The sequence below is a fragment of the Chenopodium quinoa genome, unplaced genomic scaffold, assembly GCF_001683475.1.
Source record: "Chenopodium quinoa cultivar QQ74 unplaced genomic scaffold, ASM168347v1, whole genome shotgun sequence".
Lineage (NCBI taxonomy): Eukaryota > Viridiplantae > Streptophyta > Magnoliopsida > Caryophyllales > Amaranthaceae > Chenopodium > Chenopodium quinoa.
The window spans coordinates 3,571,032-3,593,522 of NW_018743977.1; the positions used below are offsets into that span (position 1 = coordinate 3,571,032).

General features: G+C 35.6%; 3 protein-coding genes across 4 annotated transcripts; all 3 read left to right on the forward strand.

Moving 5' to 3' along the window:
• Nucleotides 1-827: 827 nt before the first annotated feature.
• LOC110689815 (glutathione S-transferase L3-like) lies at nucleotides 828-10,329 on the forward strand. 2 transcript variants are annotated; one of them, XM_021866630.1, is made up of 10 exons: nucleotides 829-1,191; nucleotides 1,272-1,346; nucleotides 1,463-1,523; nucleotides 1,638-1,724; nucleotides 5,316-5,414; nucleotides 5,495-5,600; nucleotides 5,677-5,753; nucleotides 5,996-6,103; nucleotides 9,833-9,913; nucleotides 10,040-10,329. In XM_021866630.1, exons 1-10 carry the CDS (start codon nucleotides 980-982, stop codon nucleotides 10,049-10,051), a joined length of 918 nt encoding a protein of 305 aa, XP_021722322.1. In that variant the 5' UTR covers nucleotides 829-979; the 3' UTR covers nucleotides 10,052-10,329. The 2 variants fall into 2 exon arrangements, with proteins under 2 accessions (XP_021722323.1, XP_021722322.1); XM_021866631.1 differs by lacking the exon at nucleotides 1,638-1,724 and having other exon boundaries at nucleotides 828-1,191.
• On the forward strand, nucleotides 1,769-4,821 carry LOC110689814 (proteinaceous RNase P 1, chloroplastic/mitochondrial-like). Its single transcript, XM_021866629.1, has one exon. It carries the CDS (start codon nucleotides 2,836-2,838, stop codon nucleotides 4,582-4,584), a length of 1,749 nt encoding a protein of 582 aa, XP_021722321.1. The 5' UTR covers nucleotides 1,769-2,835; the 3' UTR covers nucleotides 4,585-4,821.
• A 5,043-nt stretch (nucleotides 10,330-15,372) lies between the features above and the next one.
• LOC110689816 (CDP-diacylglycerol--glycerol-3-phosphate 3-phosphatidyltransferase 2-like) lies at nucleotides 15,373-21,607 on the forward strand. Its single transcript, XM_021866632.1, has 7 exons — nucleotides 15,373-16,266; nucleotides 17,146-17,243; nucleotides 17,326-17,376; nucleotides 17,468-17,581; nucleotides 20,642-20,698; nucleotides 20,813-20,898; nucleotides 20,978-21,607. Exons 1-7 carry the CDS (start codon nucleotides 15,687-15,689, stop codon nucleotides 21,099-21,101), a joined length of 1,110 nt encoding a protein of 369 aa, XP_021722324.1. The 5' UTR covers nucleotides 15,373-15,686; the 3' UTR covers nucleotides 21,102-21,607.
• The last annotated feature ends 884 nt before the right edge of the window (nucleotides 21,608-22,491 follow it).

Sequence of the window (22,491 nt, forward strand, 5' to 3'; positions counted from 1 at the left end):
CAATAACAAAATTCAAACATTACTAAAATTTGAAAATCTTGTATTCTTAATCACGATTTAGATATAATCAACAATCTTAATACTTCTTATAATCAAGTTGCTAATGAATTGACGATGATAAATAGCCGCAAAGACGGCGATAAATGCAAAACGATAAGGAAAAAGACATTTTACAATGATGTGATAATCACCCGATCAAGGTGATAAATAGTCATTTTCAGTAATAACTTGAGTTGTCAATCTTATAACAATTCTAATAAGCGAATACGAAAGTTAATTAAATGAAACCCAACGGACTATATATGAATGAAAATCTCCAATAACAAAAATGACATGACATGTATTCTAATATAGCTAAAACAACTTCAACTGAGATGGATCTGAATTTAAATTAGTCGACTCAAAATCGAAACTAAAGTAATTTTAACTGAGAATGAGCTAATAATCGAAGTAACCAGATTCAAATTTTAACCGGCATTGAATTGATTTGAACCGAGATCTAATTGAATTCAAAATGACCCGTTCCAAAGTCAAATAAATCCATTTTGACACAAATAAACCCGATAAAATCCAAAACCAAGTTCATCTTAACTCAATATGACTCGGCCCGAATTTGACTTGACCCAAGTTTGATTTGTATCCGACCATGCTTGAACTCAACTTTAACCCGAATCTGATTAAGCTCAACCCGATTTGATTTGGTTTGTTAATTTAATATAACCCATCATTACTCGACCCAAACATCCCGACCCGTCGTGGGTCAACCCAAACTCCATCTGAATATCCGATTTGACACCTCTACCTATAACATGGAAACTAAAACAAAGGGAGTACAACGATCCCCTAAAAAAACATGTGTTCTTAGTTGATTCAAGTTTATCGTGTAGACACACAGGCTAAAAGCCTAAAACTAAAATTGTTTATACGAGTAGTTCCAACTTTCTAAGTGCAGAAGTTAGAACTATCGTAACAACCGGAAATGGGTTCTACAACTCCAGCAATAATGAGTAATGGTTATGTATCAACCTCACATTTTCCAATCATCTCTTTCCTTTCATTAAATTTAAACCCCATTAAATCAATTTCACTCTCAAATTTTCATTCTCACCAAAAACACCATCATTTTCTCTCTCTTAACTTGAAAATCCGAAGAAAAAATGTCATCACTGCTTCATCAATGGCTTCCACCAGGTATTTTAGTGTATTAATTTTAATATTGGTTTCATATTATTGGGTTAAATGATTTTTTTTGTCTCCAAAATTGCAATTAGAAAAATGGAAGAAATTTTGCCTCCACCTCTTGATTCTACTTCAGACCCACCTTCATTGTTTGATGGCACCACAAGGTTCGTACTCCTAATTTTCCGTTTTTTCGAAAAAAAGGGTGGAAATTCCAATTTTAAGGTGGATTATTTTATTGATTTAATTAATTGTGGTGAGTTTTGATTTTTTTTTTTTGAAGGTTGTATGTTTCGTACACTTGCCCATATGCTCAACGGGTTTGGATTACCCGTAATTGTAAGGTAATTTTTCTAATTTTAACCAATATGGAGTAATTAAAAACCATTTCCCTTTTTTTAGCATGATTTTTATTTATTATTATTATTATTATTATTTTTTTTTTGTTTTGTGAGAAGGGACTACAAGATAAAATAGAGTTGGTAGCCATTGATCTCAAAAACAGGCCTTCGTGGTACAAAGAAAAAGTCTACCCACCAAATAAGGTACTCGTAGAGTCGACGAGTCGTAGTAATCTTTTTCATTTCTATTTGCTTTGGAGGGCTAGTCTTTTGGCAATTGGACTATCAATCATCAATTCATCATTACATTTCAATGCTAATCTCCTAAATTTGCAAAATTAGAGGGTACTTGGGCTAATGCATGGGATATGTTATTTGCGAAAAAATAACAATACAAAGTATACTGTTTGTAGTTAGTTATTTGAGTCCCTTGCAAAAAACAGGAAAATTAAGAAATTAGTGGACAGGTAATTATTGATATGAAGTGCATAAGATTTGAGTATTACGGTTTTGGAGGATTGAGGTGAAATGTTATAAAAATGGCTTTGCAATTATAATATAGTTGATGATATTAAACTCCGTATTAGGGGTGTTTAAAAATCGGAAAAATGAATAGGAATGGACCGAATTTTGGACCAATTTTTTCAGTCCGATCCTTGCTTAATAGGTCCAGTTTTTTATTCTTGAAATTAAATCTTCCGGTCTTTGATCCGCTTGGACCGATAAACAGCCTACTTCATATGTTTATTTACATGTGGCATACGTGTAAGTAAATACCCTAAATTTGCACTATTCATGGATAAAGCCGTTAACAATGGTAATGGTTTAGAATTTTATCCATGATGATAATCCGGAGCTCCCTCTTTTAAGGAAATGACTAAAATACCCCCCTACAAGCAAAAAAAACCAGCTAGTGCCAAGTGGAGAGTGAAAATCTAGAATCTTTTATCTTCCTGCCAAACCAATCCCCTCAACTCCCTACTCTTTACCCCTTTCCCTTAGCTTTCTCAGTGCTACAACCCAACAACCTCGCCGCACCAAGGCGTTGGACCACCTCCATCCGCCGCCTTATCACTCGCCAGAGCTCCGTCCCACCACCGATTTCAGTTTTTCTTACCTCCATTTTTTCAAAGGGATGTTTTTACCCCATTAATTCCGGCAACTTTGCAATTTTGAAAATTAGGGTTTTATCATCCTCATTTGATTAAATCCTTAAAACCCCAGAAAAATTAATGCTCATTTGATTAAAACCTTAAAAACCCAGTAAATTTATCCTCAATTTAAAGTTGATTTGGTGCATATTCGCGTCGTTATCATGCCCAGGATACCTGTTTTGATGAGCTTACCTCGATTCAGCTTTGCTCAATGCCGCCCAATTTTCTCTCTCCTCCATGGAACCTGCAACAATGGCGGTTATACCCATATTCCAGCTTCTTCTTCTCTTTCTTTCATTAGCAAAAAAACCCTTTTCAGTTATCCCTTTTCCTCCACCTTTGCAGTTTCTGCTGCTGCAACTTCTTCAACCAAACCTGTTTCTTCTTCGGATGTTCCGGGTATAAGGATGACATTGAAACAAAGGAAAAAAGCCCGGGGCGTGACGCCTGAATACATACTGAAGTGTAAACTTGATATGTGTTCAAAGTTTAATAAGCTTGATGAAGCTCTGCGCCTTTACGATGCTGCTAGAGTTGATGGTACAGAACTATCTCTTCATCATTATAATACACTTTTTTATTTGTGTTCTAATCATGCTTTGAATGGTATTAGTGATTGTGTTATTGATAGTTTAGAAAGGGGATTTGAGATATTTAGACAAATGGGTATTGATAGAGTTGTTCCGAATGAGGCTACATTTACTAGTATGGCTAGATTAGCAGCTTGTAAGAAAGACCCAGAAATGGCTTTTGATTTAGTTAAGCAGATGAAGGATAGTGGTAATGTTCCGAAGCTTAGATCGTACGCGCCAGCATTGTTTGGGTTTTTAGAGAAGGGGGATGCCGATGGGGCGTACAAGGTGGATGCACACATGAAAGAGTGTGGGGTAGTGGCTGAGGAGCCTGAGCTTGCTGCTCTTTTGAAGTTGAGTGTGGATGCCAGGAGGGGAGATAAGGTTTATGAGATGTTGCATCGATTGCGAACTAGTGTGAGGCAGGTTTCTGAAGAGACTGCTAGGATAGTGGAATGTTGGTTTAAATCTGAGACGGCTTGTGGTGTTGGGATGGAGAATTGGGACATGGGCAAGGTGAAGGAAGGTATAAATATGGGTGGAGGAGGGTGGCACGGGCAAGGGTGGCTTGGTAGCGGTAAATGGGGGGTGGTAAAGACCGAGATGGATAAGAAGGGTGTGTGTAGTTCCTGTGGTGAGAAACTTGTGTGCATTGACATTGACCCTAAAGAGACTGATAATTTTGCTTGTTCATTGAGTTCTTTGGCATGCAAAAAAGAAAAACTGGCTGACTTTTTGAAGTTCCAGCGGTGGCTTCAGAGTAATGGACCTTTTGATGCAGTTGTGGATGGTGCTAATGTTGGCCTTTGCGACTCAGAATCTTTTGACTTTAGGCAGCTTGCTAAAGCTGTAAATAGGCTACAACAAATTAGCCCTACAAAGAAATTGCCTCTTGTCATTCTTCATCAAAATCGTGTTTATACTGGCCCAGCTGAAACTACTAATATAAAGAGAATGTTGGGGAGCTGGAGGAAGGCTGGTGCCATTTATGCCACCCCACAAGGTTCAAATGATGACTGGTATTGGTTATACGCGGCTGTTAGATGCAATTGTTTGTTGCTTACAAATGATGAGATGAGGGACCACTTGTTCCAGCTGCTAGGAAATAGCATTTTCCCTCGATGGAAGGAAAAACATCAGATCAGGATGACAGTCTCAAAAAGTGGACTTGTCCTCCACATGCCTCCACCGTATTCAATTGTAACTCAAGAATCTGAAAGTGGTAGTTGGCATATACCTACAGTAACAGGTGATGACCTCAAAATACCTAGACAGTGGCTCTGTGCTACTAGAGTTACTAAAATTAAATCCAAAGTTAAAGCTCAATTGTCCAATTGAGTCTTTAAAGGTTGATCACTTCATGGATAGAGACTAATAAAGAGAGAATGATTGAATCTATTTCTAGTGGTTAATCTCCTGGGTTTCTGCTTCATAATGCACAAGCGGTAATATGTTTGAGATTGATAGCTCATCTATTTTAATGTAGTCTTTGTTATCATATTTTGGGAAAGAAATTCCCTTGGCTTGTATTTGTTACATCTATGAAGTACTTCATATAAAGAAATTATTCTCCTATTTTTTCAAGCACCACTATAACATTTAACATTACTGACATGACAATGTGTGTTATCCTACTTTTGTCTGAATTCTTCCTTCAAATATATTGTTCCATTTGGATTATAAAATTTGTTAAGATGCTATGAAATGACAAGTTTGTTTTGAAATCATCAAGGGAACAAAGATACTGAGATCTTTGATCATAAATCATGGTTATGGGTACTGTGACTGAATGTTGAAGTAGTTGCTCTGTTATACATATGATTCTTCCAACGTTTATCAATATGCTATATCAAAAGCCGGCAAATTTTATGTCGTAATCAAAAGCAAACCTAACTCTTCCGTCTTCCCTCTGACTGGCGTCCAAGTTATAATAGTGAATTTGTCTGTATCTCTTCTTTAAAATACATCCAATGGGAAAAGTTTTGATTATAACAAGTAGTATTAAAATGGTTTTTTGATGAAGCTAATTCTTCTTACTATCACTGTTGCCGTTTAAAATAATGTCACAGGTTCCATCATTAGAGTACAAAAATGAAGTTAGAGGTGAGAGCCTTGATTTGATGAAGTTTATTGACAGTCACTTTGAAGGGCCGTCCTTATTCCCAAGTGTAAGCTTTGGAAGATAAATCCTTGCGTTTATTTGCAATTAGGTTTATATCTCTCTATTAGAATATATTTTATCTTGCAGGATCTTGTGAAGCAAGACTTTGCTGGCGTACTATTTTCTTATATTGACTCATTCCATAAATCTGTAACTTCTTCTTTCAAGGAGGATGGAGTGAATGCAGAAACTGGTATATTGAAATCTGAACCGCGTGTATTTGAATCATTGTTTATGGCTTTCACAATTTCCTTTGTCATCGACATCAGGTGCTGCCTTCGATTACATTGAAGATGCTCTTTCCAAGTTAAATGATGGCCCTTTTTTCCTGGGTCAGTTAAGTCTGGTATGGATTTATGCTTCAAGTTTACACTTATAATTTGACGCAAAACTGGATGAATGCTCTTCCTCACACTCAATCACTTATAGCAAGTATGAGGGTTGCTAAATTAACTTCTGAAGAAGCATACTCTTGCAGTCTTGCTATTCGCTACAGAATGAACTGTAACCAGAATTTTGTACCTTTGGATACTTTACAGGGTCAGAATCCTTCATTTGTGTTGACTCTTTTAATGACTTCCACCACAGGTTGATATTGCTTATGTCCCATTCTTTGAAAGATACATCCCCTTTTTGAAAGATGTGAGGAGCTATGATATTACAGCCGCGAGACCTATGATTGCTATGTGGATTCAGGTATATTAAATTATTGATCAACGACAGTAGTATAATTAAGTATAGAAAAAGAGAACGCAAAAGAAAAGCTTCTTATACTCCATTTATTTAAAATGTTAACTGCCTAGTTTGACTTGTGAAAATTCTGATGGCGATAAATGTTATTCTCTCTCATTTCGAGGTAAGAGGTTAATGGTTTTCTGTTAAAATGTTCTCCTATCATTATATGGTGGTATTTCATTGGTCATCCTTTACATTGTAGTCCTGGATAACAAGTTTGAAATAGCTTTTAGAGTCATGTCAGATTTGGGTGAGGTAAGTTTCAAGCTAGGTATGGGTTGGGTCCATTTGGGTGCAGGTCATATTCGGGTAAAGTGAATTTTGGTCCGGATTTGGGTTGGGTCTAGTTCAGGTCATCTAGTTTAGGGTACGGGTATCTTTTTTGGGTATGGGTCGCATTGGGTTGGGTATTTTTTGCCAGGTCTACAAGCAGCCAGAGTATAAAGTGGCAACTTGGCAAGAGGCTCACAACCAACTGAACACTGAGGCACTAACCTTGCTAACATCTTCACTTGTATCTGTGCAAACAATCATTAAATTTATCTCACATCCACAGTAGTTGCTAGTTAGAGTATTATCTCGCTGCATTTCCTGGAGCTTCCTAGCATTCCTTTCTTTCCATATAAAATATGCTCGGATACTGTTATTCTGTGCACCCTACGGTCACCTAAATCTCACAATGCCAGTCACTAGGGTTTCTTTAAATACTAAATCAGTTGAGGATATAACTCCAATTCACCCTGAGCAGTTCTTTCATCTTCCTTGTCACACAGACTACTTTTAATCTTAGCCTAGAAAGTTTGCCTAAAATGGCTGGCCAGGTAATGAAGTTACATTTGGGAGGTGTAGGAATGCAGGATTGTTGCAAATCATTTTACTCCCAAGGAACTAATCATGATATTTTCATCTCTTTTTAAGATATGCTTATTGAAAACAGTTGTAGGCCTTGTTTCTGTAAGAGATGCGCACTGACAGAGAATGAGCTGCACTCAGAATTTTCCTTACCACGAATGAAGCCTGTCTAGGCACAATCATAGTAACAACTAACAAGGTCCCTGTCCTTCACATAGTACTCATGAATCCATTTCAATCATACCTTTTCTTTTCTTCTATGATATGTTCCATAGAAGCTTAGTGCTGTTTTGTCCCAGTGTCTAATATATATACTACGTATAATGTTCCAACCCTTGCTGCTACTCATACCGAACCTTTTCCAGGCAACAGAGTCCTTTTAGATGCCCTAGAGTTCCCAGTCCAAAGAAAGGTCCTGCAAGCTGCTTGTATTGCCTTTATTGCATTTTAAGGCAAATGGAATAATTGGCTCCAATAAATTTGCCACTGAGTTATTATAAAGTGACGCTTTGTCCGTCAATTGACTGGTTTCCTGTACAATTCATATGAATTCACATCCGTCAATTGACTGGTTTCCTGTACAATTCATATGAATTCACATCCGTCAATTGACTGGTTTCCTGTACAATTCATATGAATTCACAAAAAAAAAAAAAAAAAAAAAAGAGGCAGGCAGGTAGCAACCGCCCATCAAAAAAAAAAAAAAAATCAGTAACATGATTTGAAGGGACGCAAACTGATATAAAAAAAGTCTGGGTAGTAAGGTGATTAGACTATTTGCCAATAAGATACCCTTATTCTAATGTCTCTTATTTATTCCAATTTCTGTTCGAAATATTTTGGATTTATTTATTTCATTTTTTCTGTTGGGAAGGCTATCTAAGCTATTTTCTTCACTATTTGGCCAATAAGATACCCTTATTCTAATGTCTCTTATTTATACTTCGTGTCTACTCCATCAATTTTTATTACGAATTATAAACTAGCCTTTATGTGTTTCTAGAAACTCCTGTCACTAGGAATGCCAACGGATCGGTTTCGGGTCGGATGAATTCGATCCACTTCCTAATCGGATCATGGACTCAGATTCGAATCCGAATCCGAATCCGCTTAATCCGAGTTCGAATCCAATCCGACTCATTATTTTAGCATCCGAATCCGGTCCGTTTATTCGAACATCCGATAAAATCCAATTCATTTATGTGATACTAAAAATTTCATGTATTTTCTCTTATAAATTTCATTTTTTGCATCATATTAGTCGGATTCGGATCCGGAGTCGGACTTTGTACAAGGTCCAAGTCCGATCCACCTCCTATTCGGATTCGGATTGATTTAGCCAGATTCGGATTCGGACTACTTTTTAACGGATCCGTATCGGACTTTTTCCTTCGGATCGAATTCTAATCAAACTCGGATTGAATTGCCATCCCTACCTATAACTGTTAAACTGTTACATTAATCTATGAAATCAAGGCATAAAGTGTGTGGTAGGTAGTTATTTAGCTAAATAACACATCTACAATACTGTTGCATTTTTGCATCTGTTACTTTAGGCTTCAGTCATCAAATAGACTCAAATCAGTAACACAACAAAACCAATATATATAACAGCAATGCAAGTTGTAATAGGCTGGTTGACGGACTTGGAATTTCTGATTTTTGATTAGTGAATTAATTAATAAAGATGGAAGCGTTAATATTGATTGATTATGGTGGAGGGGTTACAAAATTATAGGGTTAATAGCTTTAGGCTATGTGTTAGGATCCAACCTCTTTCATCATGTATTTTGCTTTCTTATGTCTTTACTTAGTTTATGTTAGACTTTCAATGTATTCGTGTAAGTAGTTTAGGCGCTAGAGGAGATTATTGTGTTACTGTCATTTCAGTGTTCACTAGTATTTCTCCATATAAACAATATAAAGCTCTATATGGAGCGATGGTTGAATGAATGAAAAAGCTCCTATTCGGGTTGCCTTGCTTTAAGACTTGTGTGTTGATTTAAGCCTTTATAGATATTGTGCTTGCCTTGTTTTAAAGCTCCCCACCAAACCAAGAGACTCTCAAAGACGCCTACATCCTTGTCGGTTCGGCTTGTGCCCGCTTCGAAGTATCGGCCGTCACAAGTCCCGACCCTGCACTCGTTACTAACGATTGCCTCATTGAGATACCTTTGGTCCGTGTTGCTGTGTGCCCACGAACCTCTCTCACTCTAGGCTTGTGTTCTTGTTTCTAAAAGATAAGAGCGCGCCGCACGATCCGGTGCCAAACCACTCGGACCGTGACACTATGACTCTCAAATTAGCTTGAAACTATCACTCTCTAATGATGGCTTGAGGCCATTACTCTCTAGATTTCCCTAATACAATTTTCGCCTTTTGCTTTCTTTCCCCCACCCCCTCTCTCTATTTATATTAAAGCTTAAGACTACTAACCTAATAGTACTAGACTAGACTACCAATATTGCCCCTCCTTAGGTTAGTCTATTACATCATCTTGTGACGTTTGAGAACAGAAAAATTCCAAGATTCAAGACACATCAAGCCTATTTGTGCTAACAATACCAGTGGTTATGTGGCTATGTGCTCATGAAACAGACCAGAGTCTAAGACCAAATTTTCAGTTCATTTCTTGTATTAATCAAAACCCGTGGACCAGTAAGCTTGGAACGATTTTGGTGCTTGATGATTCATACATTGTGGGTTTTTCAAGAAAAACTCTGCTTATATTTTGCAAAGGGCTGAATAACTTAATAAAGTAGTCTTAAAATTTTTATTCCAAATAAAAGTGTCTTACAAGCTGTTCAAGTTTAGCCATTCTGTGTGATAATGTCGCAGGAGATGAATAAAATAGAGGGCTATAAGCAAACACAAACTGATCCAAAGTTGCTTGTTGAGAGTTACAAGAAACGTTTCTTGGTAATGATTACACTTTCTATCAACTCGTATATATTTGTATGCATGTATTTTTCATACATTATGTTTTATACTCTGTAGCACATAATTTTCGAACAAGTTTATATGGTACTCCAATTTTCTTTGCAGACCAAGCTTTGACGAGAGGATGAAGCTAAGCTACGGAAAGCTTGTTATTTTATTATAGAAGGTGATAATGGTATCGATAGATTACATGTGAAATGGATCAGTCCTCTAAACTCGAAAAACTGGGATAGTTGTCATCTTAATAAGCCGTGCTTGTTAGCATGAGGAATGCCCTTGTATTTTCAGATACTTCCTGTATATTCTCAGTGAAAGCATTAGCACCTTTAGTTTTCAAACTGTGATGAATTAGAGCTTTTACTAATACAATACAAGTAATAGCATTTCTTGGTAAACTGTAAGAAGTATTTCCCAGTGATTGCAATATCTTTACCAGAAATATATCGGATAGGTAATATCCAAACTAAAAATTTTGGTATCATTTTGAAACTTTGGGTGGATGACATTCATGAATCATGACAACCAGCTTGATAACTCCTTTTTGCCTATTTACTTGGAGAAATTTAGGATTATTGAGGGTAAAGCAACCCCCAGTACCTTCCTTTCAATATGTCATGCCATCTACACTCAAAATGCAATCAGTAATCATGCAAAATATGCTTCAATCAATGCAATTCAATCTTAGCTTCAAGAATTGTGCTAATAGTAATACAATGTTTCTTATAACTTATACAAATTATACAATAGGACTAATAAAGGTGGGTACGTATAGGCCCATGTGCCATGCCAGAATAGTTTGAGCTCAAACGGGGTGTGCTTAGAATCGGCGTTGTAATTGTTGTGCTTAGAACGAGCCTAGTAATAGTTGTACGGTGCCGAGCCGTGTCGATCTTTCATAAATGGAGCTTATGCAAGACTCGGGTCATGTGACATGCATGTCGAGTTATACCAGCACATCCCCTCATCAATGTTTAATAAGAGGGTTCACATGCGGAACATCCTATGTGTTTGTGTTGAATATTAAAAATGATGTCCATGCACGCTTCATGTCTTGCCGACACACGTTTTATGCCATACCAAACTTTGTATGAGCTTGTTTTGTAGGGTGGAGGGCGTAGGGAGGGGATGGATGCCGGAGGGTTTGGGCTAGGGTGGTGTGGGGGTTTGGGGTTCGCTGGTGGGTTACTTTTGTTAATTTTTTTTATTCTTTAAACTTTAGTTTTTTTTTTTATTTTATAAATCTATCAACTAATCATAAAGTGGCACGTAGCACTTTAACCTGTTAAAACCGGTTACCAACAAGTGAGAGACCAATAAAAGATAAAGGTGGGGTTATTAACAGCGAATCGATCAAAGGTGGGATTATTAAAAGTAATTTTTCCTCTATAATGAAATAGTTACAATAAACTGTATATATGTATGAGTAAATTTGATTGAATTGGTATTAATAGAATCGGAAAAAGGGCCATTAAAAAAATAGAATCGTAGAATTTATTGTAGAGTTTTCCACCTATTTTTCGATATAAGGAAAAAAAAAACACCATTTGTTCTAAAACAATTTAGTAATTAACACAATAAAACTTTGCACATGTTAGTGCATTATTTTGACTTTATTTTTATATAGTTAAACATTAATATAAATAAGGATTAATACTGTTTTTTAATCCCAACTTTTATTAATTTATTTTCATTAATCCCAACTTTGGATTATTTCAATAATCCCAACTTTAAGGTGGCCTATCATTCTTCAATCCCAAAAACCGGTTACCGGTTGAATGGGTTAATTTTTTTTTGGTTAAAGTGACACGTGTCACAAATTAATTGGTTAAAAATATAAAAAAAACCAAAAAAAAAAGAAAAAAAAAATCCACCCAGCCCAACCACCTTCCACGGCCCCGCAGCCCCACCAGCCCAACCCCCTGCCTGGCCCCAGCCGGAGCGCCGCGCCAACCACCCTCCCCCTCCCCCTGAATCGCCGACTCCCCTACCCCTCACCCTGAAACCACCAACCACCTCCGAAACCTCTACGCAACCGCCAATAAAACCCCTCCCCTTTTTCGAAAACTTCCAACCACCAATCCGGTTACCCCGAAACCCTAGCGGCTAGGGTTTTCGACGGTGAGGAAGTGGCTTTTGGGGGTTTTCGGGAGTGGGGGAGGGGTTTCGAGGGTGTTTCGAATGGTTGGAGAGGTTTAAACGGAGTTTTGATTGTGGTTGGCAGAAAATCGAATCGGAAAAGGAGGGGATTGGGGGTGGAGGTGGGTCGCAGCACCGACACAGGGGAATTGGGGGGAAAGCGGCGCAACATTGGGGCAGGGGAAGGGAGGGGTCGGTGCGGACGGCTGGCGGCAGGTGGTGGTGGTGGTGGGGGTTACGGTGGTCAGGTAAGGGTTACGGTGGGGAGTATGAGTATTTCTGGGTTTTTGTTTTTTTTTTTTTTTTTTTTAATTTTTAGACCAATCGAAAGGAAATTTTTTTCTGTTTTTTTCTTTTTTAATAAAAAAAAAATTGGTTCAGTAAAAAAAAAAAAAAAAAAAAATTGGACCACTCACGTGGCGACACGTGTCCAGCAACCTACAATAGAAGGTTGTTGACTTTTGTTAACCGGTTTGGGTATGAAGAATGATAACCCACCTTAAAGTTGGGATTATTGAGGAATAATCCAAAGTTGGGATTAATAAAAATAAATTGGTGAAAGTTGGGATTAAAAAACAGTATTAATCCTTTAAATAAAAAGCCATATGGGAAGACCTCTAAAAAAACCCTAAATTTTCTCTGTTCTCTATCTTCAAACCTAGCCACCATAGGAAAACTTAGGGGCTGCCATCGATTTTTATCGATGGTCAGCCCCAAATTCTTCCTTAATTTAATGTTTTTAGTCAATAAAGGTTACCAACAGTATGGTGATTATAGTCCGTCCCTTCGTGTAGGGTTTTGTTAGTCCCTCCGTGTAGGGTTTTGTCAGTTTCTCAATGTAGGGTTTAGTATAGTTTGTTTGTTTGTTTTTAGTGTGTGCAGGGATACAAATTCGGAAGATTCGTCTAGAAAATTTGTAGAATTGCGGGTCTGTTGGTATAGGGGTGCAGATTTAGAAGATTCGTCTTGCAAATTTGCAGATCTTGATGACCAATCAAGGTTTATCACTTTTGCGACTATACATCAATGTAGCTCCGTCAAAAACGATGCAAAGACATCTAAAATTATCCAGGAGCAGTGCAGAAGCGATGTCATTAGTTTATGGGTGTTTAATTCTTATATTGAGAATTTAGATCTCATAAGGGATGATTATAAGTGTCGAATGACTATTATTATTTAATGAAATCACCTTTCCCTATTCCATTTAAAAAGAAAAACAAAGCCATATTATGAAACTTTATATCACTGTCTATGTAACAACACATCTCATAAAAAATTATGTCTTAATTATGTTAAATAAAAAAATAGTTACAGTTACATATATACTTCACATATATTAAGAGTGAAAAAAAGTTCAACAAGTTAGCTAGTCTAGGACGGAAGTGATAGTTTTAATCAACTTTTTATTATTTTTAGTAATTTTAAATGAGCCCTTTCCCAAAATAATGTTGGGAAAAGACCCAATTCTATATATACAGTCATTTTTTATTTAATTCCCACAGTACCGACCATGTCACCGGTTCGAGCAAGATTTTTATTTTTACGATTTGTACAGAAAACCGCTACTTCAAGTAGCGGGTTTCTTATGTAAACCGCTATTTTATCTCTCACTTACACCGCTACTTGAAGTGGCGGCTTCCCTTTTCAGAATACCCAAAAACCTTCGAACAAGAACACAAAAAACAGGCATGCTAATCGAATATGGTCCTTTCGTCCTCTGCTTAGCGTCGCAACCTTTTCGGAGCGCCGAACCTCCCTCGTAGCTACTCTGAGTCGCCGAAAATAACTCGGTGGAGGCTACTCCGTCGGCTCCATCACTTGAAACTCCCTTGGTGCTGCTCTTTGTTGCCCTAATTTCTTTTTTTCCCAAATCACTTGTTAATTATAATGTTATTATAATTATTTGACATGTATTGATATCAATTCACCTAAATTTTATAGTAATATCAATTCCTAAATGAATTTTTGTTTAATTTACCAACCAAAGCATATGTATTTGAACACATGCAAGTACTGCAAATATGTGTTTAGCCTTTTTAATTATTTATTTGGTGAGCCAATTATACTATTTTTACATTGCATTGGTTGATGTTCAATAAATTTATATGGCTGATTGAGGAAATGATTTCTGTAACAGAAAACCGCTACTTCAAGTAGCGGTTTCTAGTTATAGAAACCGCTATTTCAAGTGGCAGTTTCTTGTTATAGAAACTACTACTTGAAGTGGCAGTTTTCAAATGAACCGGCAAAAAAAAATGGTTTTCTCTTACATGCTTATGTGAACGGTAATGTGGGAATTAAATAAAAAGAGACGGTATATATCGAATTGAGTCTTTTGCTAGCATTATTTTGGAAAAGGGCTCAATTTAAATGGTCAACATTATGCATTGGAAACCATGCTAAACATAAATAGAAAAGTATTTATACAATTGAGGAAATGCTCAATTAAATTACGTTGTGTTTACCTTGCCTCAAATTATTTTCCTTTTTATTCATATTTTGTAAATTATATGACATAGAATTAATAAAATTGAGTTTACGAGAATGAGTAATTATAACTTTGGAGGATCTAATAAATTGAGAAAGATTCAAAATTGATAAGTATTTTTGTATATAAAGTAGTCCTACAAATAATCTAAATAGATTGTATTATGATGTAAAATAAATCAAACAAGTATGTGATATTTCTTTTTGAATGTATGTAGTCTAGAGGGAAAAATATGGATCTAATAAATTGCGAAGGACTCAAAATTGATAAGTATTTTTTTTTATATAAAGTAGTTCTACGAGTAATCTAAAGAGGTTGTATGATGTGAAATAAATAAAAAAATTTTAAAATATGAGAAGGAAAAAAAAAAATGGTGAGCTCAAAGATTTGTTCCTTAAACCACTAATCAAAATAATAATGCAATTCACCATCTTAGCTAAAGTCAACCTATGTTTAAAAAATGCAAAAAATAAATAATATATTTAATTAAATTTATTTGTGATACATTGTGGTACGTTGCTTTAGTGGTACACAGCGGTACGCGTCATTTATCGTAGAATTTTCGCAACCCTTGTATCAGTTTGAACTACGTCCACTTTTAAGTTTTGAATTACACTCCTTTTTCTCACAATAATCTATTTTTTTTTTTTTTTTTTCAAAATGGTAAGAAGGAGCCTCATTTGAGGAGCACAATAATTTAATTGAGTCCCAAATAAAACCTAGGCAAGTTACAAGTACTTGTACCAAAAAATAATTTGATAATATCAGTAATTAATTAATTAATTAAATCACACTTTCACAGTTGGTAATTTTTATCCTCCATTAAAAACTACCATGCCACATCAACTAGCAAGTAGCAACCAAGTCAAGTGTTTTAACAAAGTTATTTCCGTACCTCATCATCATCCTTCAAATTTCAACAAAATCACAAAATCATTCAATTCAACTCATAAAAAATTTCCCTTTTCCAAATTTAGCAATCCAACTTAATCAAAATTCTCCCTAAAAACCCACCTAATTTCCATAAAAATATCTCTACATACATCTCACAACTTTTCCCAATTTTATTATTTTCATTTATTTATTTAATTAAATTTCCCCCCAAAAAAAAAAAAAATTAAATTAAAAATGCCACCTTTACAACTACTTCTCCGGCGCACAATAGCCACCGCCGGCGGCGTAAACCCACCATTAATTCTCTCTCCTCCACCATTAATGGCGAAGCAATCGATCCCAAGCACCATTGTTTATTCTTCAAAGAGGAGCACGTTAGCAAAAAAGAGGGGCGCGTGTTATGGTGTTGCGTGTGCGCACGTTAAGGGGTTAACTACAACCACTACAAAAATAAAGCAAATGATAACATACAACATCCCTAACAACATTAATAGGAAAAGGGTATTTATGCTTTCTTCTTCATCCTCCTCTTCTTCTCCAATTTCAGAGGAGAGAGAAACTAAGAGTAGTGAAGAAGAAGAAAAGGGGGGTGATAGATTTACTAGGGCTTCTGAGTTTGGGGTTGGTTCGTTTGGGTCTGAAATGGGTTTGAAGGATAAGCGAAACGATGATGATTTGAATCGAAACGGTGTCGTTTTGTCTACAAAGAAGGATCAGGAGGAAAAGGGGAATGATTGTTCTTCTACCAAATTGCTTACATTGCCTACTGTTTTAACCCTTGCTCGTGTTGCTGCCATTCCTGTTTTTATTGGAAGTATGATGTTTTATTTTTGATTTTTGGTTTTTGTTTGGTTATGAATCTGATGGGGTTTTTGATTTGTTATGGAATTAGTTTTGTTTGTTGGGTTTCGGGGATTGGGATTGATCTGATTAGAATTGGGTTTTTGTGGGTTTTCATTGAATTGTTGTAATTAATTTTGTAATGTGGAACTTTGATGGGTTTTTGTGATATGGTTGATTTTGGATTATGATGCTTAACTTGGGTGTTTTTATTTGTGTTTGTAGATTGGTTTGTTTTCATTATAGATTTTGCTAGTTTAGTGTGCTAGAAATGCAAAAAAAAAAAAAAAAAAAAAAAAAAAAAGGGTGTATTTTTGTTGGGATTTTAGGTTGTTTATGTTAGAGTTGAAGTTTTTGTAGTATGTTGTTCGAAAATTGAACTAAATACCGGTTTTTTTGGGGGCATAGTAAACCTCAAACCTTTGTTTTGTGTAGGGTGATCCATCTCTTGATATTGCTTAGATATCGTGCTGATTTTTCTTGGTGGAATTTGGCACTCTTTAGGAAAGTGCTGTGCTTTTTTCTTGTAAGGAACTAGGAATTACATACAAAAATATTTGAATTGATCTTAATGGGAAGATAGGTAACCATATCTTGGACTCTTCCGTCCATCCTTGGGACTTGGATACAAAAACATGTTGTAGAATGTTTGGAATATTGGGGTTAATTAACATCTTCTGTGTGAAGAATAAAGAGTTGCTCTTGTTTTTTCTCATTAGTATCGGAGCTATTCCTAGATTGTTGATGCTGTGCAGTTTGATTTAATCACAACTCAAACTCTAAGGCAGTTATAAAAAGGTTGTTTTTAATGCTACTCACCTATAATTGCTAACGTTTAGGCTTCTGTTCCCAGCATTTTACGTGAATAGTTGGTGGGGAGCAGCTGCCACGACCAGTTTATTTGTTGCTGCAGCAATCACAGATTGGCTTGATGGCTACCTTGCCAGAAAGGTATCTGTGGAATAAAGTTATATGCTGAGATGAATTTGTTTACTTCCCTTACTTATTGTTATACTTGGGCAATTTCTTTCAGATGCATCTAGGTACGGCATTTGGTGCTTTTCTGGATCCCGTGGCCGATAAGGTACTGCCTATAGGAAGAACCTTTGTAATGTTGTTGATAGTTGAAGTATTTTTTTTAGTAGTTTATTGATTCATCTTCTTGTTTAATGCAGCTTATGGTTGCTGCAACATTGGTCTTATTATGTAGCAAACCACCTGAAATTGCCTTATTCGGAGATATCCCTTGGCTATTTCCAGTACCAGCCATTGCAATTATTGGGAGAGAGGTTTCTTTGCATGCCCTTTGCTTTTAAATTGACAATTTTTGCAGATAATATATATGTGATGTAATTGATTCTGCCTTATGTCTGTGTGTTCTGTTGACAAGTTTGAGCTGAATATTGGAACACATACCATGCTTTTAAAGCCAAGCATTCGTTTCTTTGAATTAATGTACTTCGAATAGTCTATCCTGAAGTTCCTTGGAATTCCTAGCTGAAAAATTGATGATAAAGTTGAAACATGATAGTGATTTATGGAACTTCCAATTTAGTGCTTTCTGAAACACAGTGGTAAATTGATTGGGTATGAAATCTTAGTTCATGGAAAGAAAAAAAAAAAAAAAAGAGGGTTGGGGGGGGGGGGGATGGTTTATGGTGAGCAAGTTATTTAGAGTTGGAGGCTTAGGTGGCATTCCCTGTGTATAGGTTGCATTTCCCAAACACAAAGGCCTTTACAATTTGTGCATTTGTTCAAGTTTCAAGTGACTAAGTATATTAAAAAGTCTTTATTTTACATTTTGTTGGCAATAGAGTCCTGTAGAATGACCGTTCTGTTGTGATTTGTGACTTTGTTTTCTTGTTAAACAACAATATATTTTCATGCTCTTCTATCCTTTGATTCTGATCTAAAGCAGTTGCTTGAATAAGCTCCTTTTATTCCATTATAAACTTTATTACTACCTCTGTTTTTTTAATTTGCTACAAATGGGTATTTTATGTGAGACATAAAAAAATTCATTTGTTGCAAAAAAAAAGAAATGGAGGTAGTACTATTTTGGGGGTGTCCTACTTCACATTTGCTTTTGTATGAAGTTTAATATTTTAAATTGTAGTATTTCCTCTTTTCTCACCATCCCATCAATCTTTTTTCTTTCTCATCCTTTAACTAACTTCCTTTATACACGTTCAACCTTTACACTACACTCAACAACTATTCTTAATATTTGTGCCCAACCTCATATGAGGTCCATTATAGGATACAGGGATCATTGCAGTTTCAGTTGGGTTTCTTGCTGCAAAGAAAATTACTGGTGCAGGGTATAGTTTTTGATGCTCACAAAGTTTGACTTTTGTGGCCCCAGTTTTATAAGTGTTACCATTATCATTTAAAAAAATTGTTAAGGTACAACAAATTGTTAGTTTTGATTGCATGGAGTATGATAAAAATTGTTTTTTTGTCTGATTTAATAATTTTGAACAAAAGTTATCACTTAAGTATTTCCTGAAAGACAGTAAAAAGTTAAAAGGTATAATAGTTTGCAGACAGAAAAGAATCAAATATATTTTGAAGAGTTCTGTCAATAAAATTGGCCATTAAATTTCAATTTTTGGAATCCAGTTGTCATTAGGTATACAATCTTTACATTCTTTTCTAGTCAAATACTTGTAGGAAACTTCCGTGAAGTAACTTTACTTATAATCATATGGTTGAAATTCTGTTAAGAGAGAAAAAAATGTGGGAATCAAATAGGTTGTTGAGAAAGACTGAAGGACTAGAAGGGAAGATTTGGGTGTGTAGTTGCTTGCATTTGACAAATATATGTGTTTATATAATCTGTTCTGCATTGAAATTTGCTGAATTGTATTCAATATCACCATTTCCATGTCAATACAAGACACTATTTGCTCTATTTGTGTTTAGCAGCTTAGGGAATAATGCGCAAAGCGAAGCAAATCTCATCTATTTGGATTAATATGTTACGTTAAAAATATATGCCAACGATTATGGTTTCTGTGATTTGAGGAGGCTTTTCTTTAAATGATTGTTAGTAATTAACAGTAACTGTGTCTTACTATTACTAGTTTTACTTTCTAGGAGAGTGGGATAACATTGGTTGACCGATGAATAATGCGTCAAATATCGCTGGTCATAACTATGGTAATAATGAGCTGAATAAGGGAAAGTGAGAGGGAAAGATGATTGTTCAACTTCTTGGTCACCAATTAAAGCACCCTTTGTGATATATGGTTGAACCTGGCTTTTGTTAGAAATTTTGATCACATGCTTGTATTGTTTACAAAAAATGAATAATCCTCTCTACTGCTTCCTTTTTTTTTTTGGCTATACTTATACTCACTTCTACTCTGTTCCCTTTTTTGCAACCCCCCTTTACTTTTATTTTACCCTCTTATCCTACAAAATTTACACCTTACTCTCTCTTTCTCTTCAAGTACCTGTTTCTTACAACTCACCTTTTTCTCACACCCTCTCATTAAATTTTTTTTCTTCAGATTCTTAATATATCTATCTACTACGTATAATAACTATGAAGAACAATGTAAACATTAGAGCCTTTTATTTACACCCGGGTACACATAGAGGTAGGTGCCACCAAGGGTGGTTTTTTGCTCATTTGTTTTTTTTGTTTTTTTTTTTTTTTTTTTTTTTTTTTTCCCCTTTTTTTGAGCAAAAAAAGAAAAGAAAATATCCTTGGGTGGACCTTGCTCCAGGGTGCATATAAAATTAATCAACAAACAAAGGTAGTCTTTTTATTGACCTGGTGTATCTTTTGGTTCCACAGTACCACATTATACAGTTCTATGTTTGATCTTGGCTCTATGATTTACCCATTCTTGAGTTTCTGTTGATTGATTTTTCATTTTTCCTTCATAGTTAAGCAGGCAGTTGCATTTTCAATGCATTATTTATTAGATACTCCTTGAATTGTTTTTGCTTCATGGATAACTTATAGTGGTACTCTTCATCAGGGTTAGCATAAATATTAAAAATAATTGCTCAATGTCGAATAAATATTGAAAGTGGGATATAGAGAAATCAAGAGATTGTGTTGGAAAAGAAGATTGTCAGGATAGTGTGAATTTTTTTGAGGGATAAGCTATTTGTTAGTTTGTTACGGAGCAGAGACTAAATATAATGATGTCTTCGTCTGATGATTAGTATACGTGTTGCTTTGTGATTTGATTACTTTTGCATGTTCTTCAAATAGTATACTTGTTATGCTTTGTGATTTAATTACTTTTGTCAAGTAGGCATCTCACTACTAGCATTATTCATATTGTACATTTGTTGACTACCTAACTTTTTGATTTTAATACTCTTTCTAGATAACCATGTCTGCAGTTAGGGAATGGGCTGCCTCTCAAGATGCTAAGCTTCTGCAGGTTTGATATTCTTTTGGCTTTGCTCATCTGTTGAATTACTTGAATACATAGAGATTTCAATACAATGAGATTAGGTGAACTGATATATATGATCATGACTGTCACTCTTCCTAGGCTGTTGCTGTAAATAATTTAGGCAAATGGAAAACTGCAACACAGATGACTGCACTTACTTTGATCTTGGCTACTCGAGACAGCAGGTATTTTCTTGCTTGAGTTGCTTCCATCTTATATATATATATATATATAGTGTATGTTCTAACTGTCATATTTCTGCAGTTTTGTTGCTAGCCAAGGGGCTCTAGCAACTTCTGGTGTTGCTCTGCTCTATATATCAGCCGGGCTTGCAGTATGGTCACTAGTAGTATATATGAAGAAAATTTGGAAGGTGTTAATGAGATAAATAGTGATACGCTCAGAGCTTGCATTATGTGATTAATCATACGGCCCAGCCCATACCTCACCCCATACAAGTTTACACCCGAAGGCCCAAGGTTGGCAATTAAATCAAGGTTGACAATCTCCAAGTCAGTGAGTTGTGCTATGGTCAAGATGCGGCAATCGAAGTACAAAATACAACGGCAACAAGAAAGGAGGAAGTTTGAGTCAACAACAAGGGCAAGATGACAAAACTCATTAAGAAGGACTTGAGGAAAGCAAGCAACAAGCTTCTACAATGTCTAATTATGGTTTTGCCATTTTAGCTAATTAGTCACATGAATCTATCCTTAGTCTTAGAAGTCTTGAGTATAAGTAAGTTAGTAAGTTTGGCAATTAGGATTATCCAGAAATTGAATGTATTGTAATTGAAAGTTGTAGCCTCAAGCTACATTGTGAGATTAATGGCCTCAAGCCATTGCTATCCTACTTCCATTAATCAATGAAATACTCAAGCTTTCCTCTTAATTAGTTCATAGTTCTCTTTGCATTAACTATTACAACCGCTATTCCATAACAAATTGGTATTAGAGCGGTTTTACTGGCGGTGGTCCAGCGCCGGAAAACACCCATTTGAACCTCTAATTATTATTAAAAAATTGTAATTGAGAGTTGTAGCCTCAAGCTGCATTGTGAGATTAATGGCCTCAATGATGTGGTTCCAAGGCATTAATATTGTTATTTTAATAATTTTTATGTTATTTTTAATTTTATTATTAGGTGACCAAATTTATTAGGATATTTTTGTTAGTTTAATTCGGTTAGTAGAAGATAGCTTAACTTTAAAAATTATATTTGCAAAATATTATCTATACAAGTTAGGATAAGTTTCCTAGTTAGATTAGATTTTGTTCTACCCTAATTATTTAATACGTGGTTAAGAATTAATAAAAATCAGATTTGAGTTTTGATTATCATATGAAAAACGTGAGCTTAGCTTGTGTTTATGGTTTGTTAAACCTTGCCGTTGTGCTAAACTTTGATTCTTGAACCAAGCCTTCAAGTATCGCCTCTCGACCGAGCCTTGGAAGTTCTATCATTGTGTCACAAAAATTCTTTAACTTGTTTTTCCTCGAGAAAAACGAATACATTCAACCATAATCGTATAATAAACTTAATAAAATCCAATAAAAGGTTAAAAAATTGTTTCTTTTACTCAAGAAACTCAAAATAGCTGCGTAAATATGCATCACTCAAGCCATTGCTATCCTACTTCCATTAATCAATGAAATACTCAAGCTTTCCTCTTAATTAGTTCATAGTTCTCTTTGCATCAACTATTACAACCGCTAGTTCCATAACAAATTGGTATTAGAGCGGTGTTACTGGCGGTGGTTCGGCGCCAGAAACCACCC

Excerpts from the sequence above, each read along its gene's own strand:
- LOC110689815 (XM_021866630.1), top strand. The coding sequence starts at position 980 with ATGGGTTCTACAACTCCAGCAATAATGAGTAATGGTTATGTATCAACC. Across the intron at positions 1,192-1,271 it reads TCATCAATGGCTTCCACCAG|AAAAATGGAAGAAATTTTGC; the intron begins GTATTTTAGTGT and ends AATTGCAATTAG. Across the intron at positions 5,415-5,494 it reads GGCCGTCCTTATTCCCAAGT|GATCTTGTGAAGCAAGACTT; the intron begins GTAAGCTTTGGA and ends TTTATCTTGCAG.
- LOC110689816 (XM_021866632.1), top strand. The coding sequence starts at position 15,687 with ATGCCACCTTTACAACTACTTCTCCGGCGCACAATAGCCACCGCCGGC. Across the intron at positions 16,267-17,145 it reads CATTCCTGTTTTTATTGGAA|CATTTTACGTGAATAGTTGG; the intron begins GTATGATGTTTT and ends TTCTGTTCCCAG. Across the intron at positions 20,899-20,977 it reads TTGGCTACTCGAGACAGCAG|TTTTGTTGCTAGCCAAGGGG; the intron begins GTATTTTCTTGC and ends ATATTTCTGCAG.
- LOC110689814 (XM_021866629.1), top strand. The coding sequence starts at position 2,836 with ATGCCCAGGATACCTGTTTTGATGAGCTTACCTCGATTCAGCTTTGCT.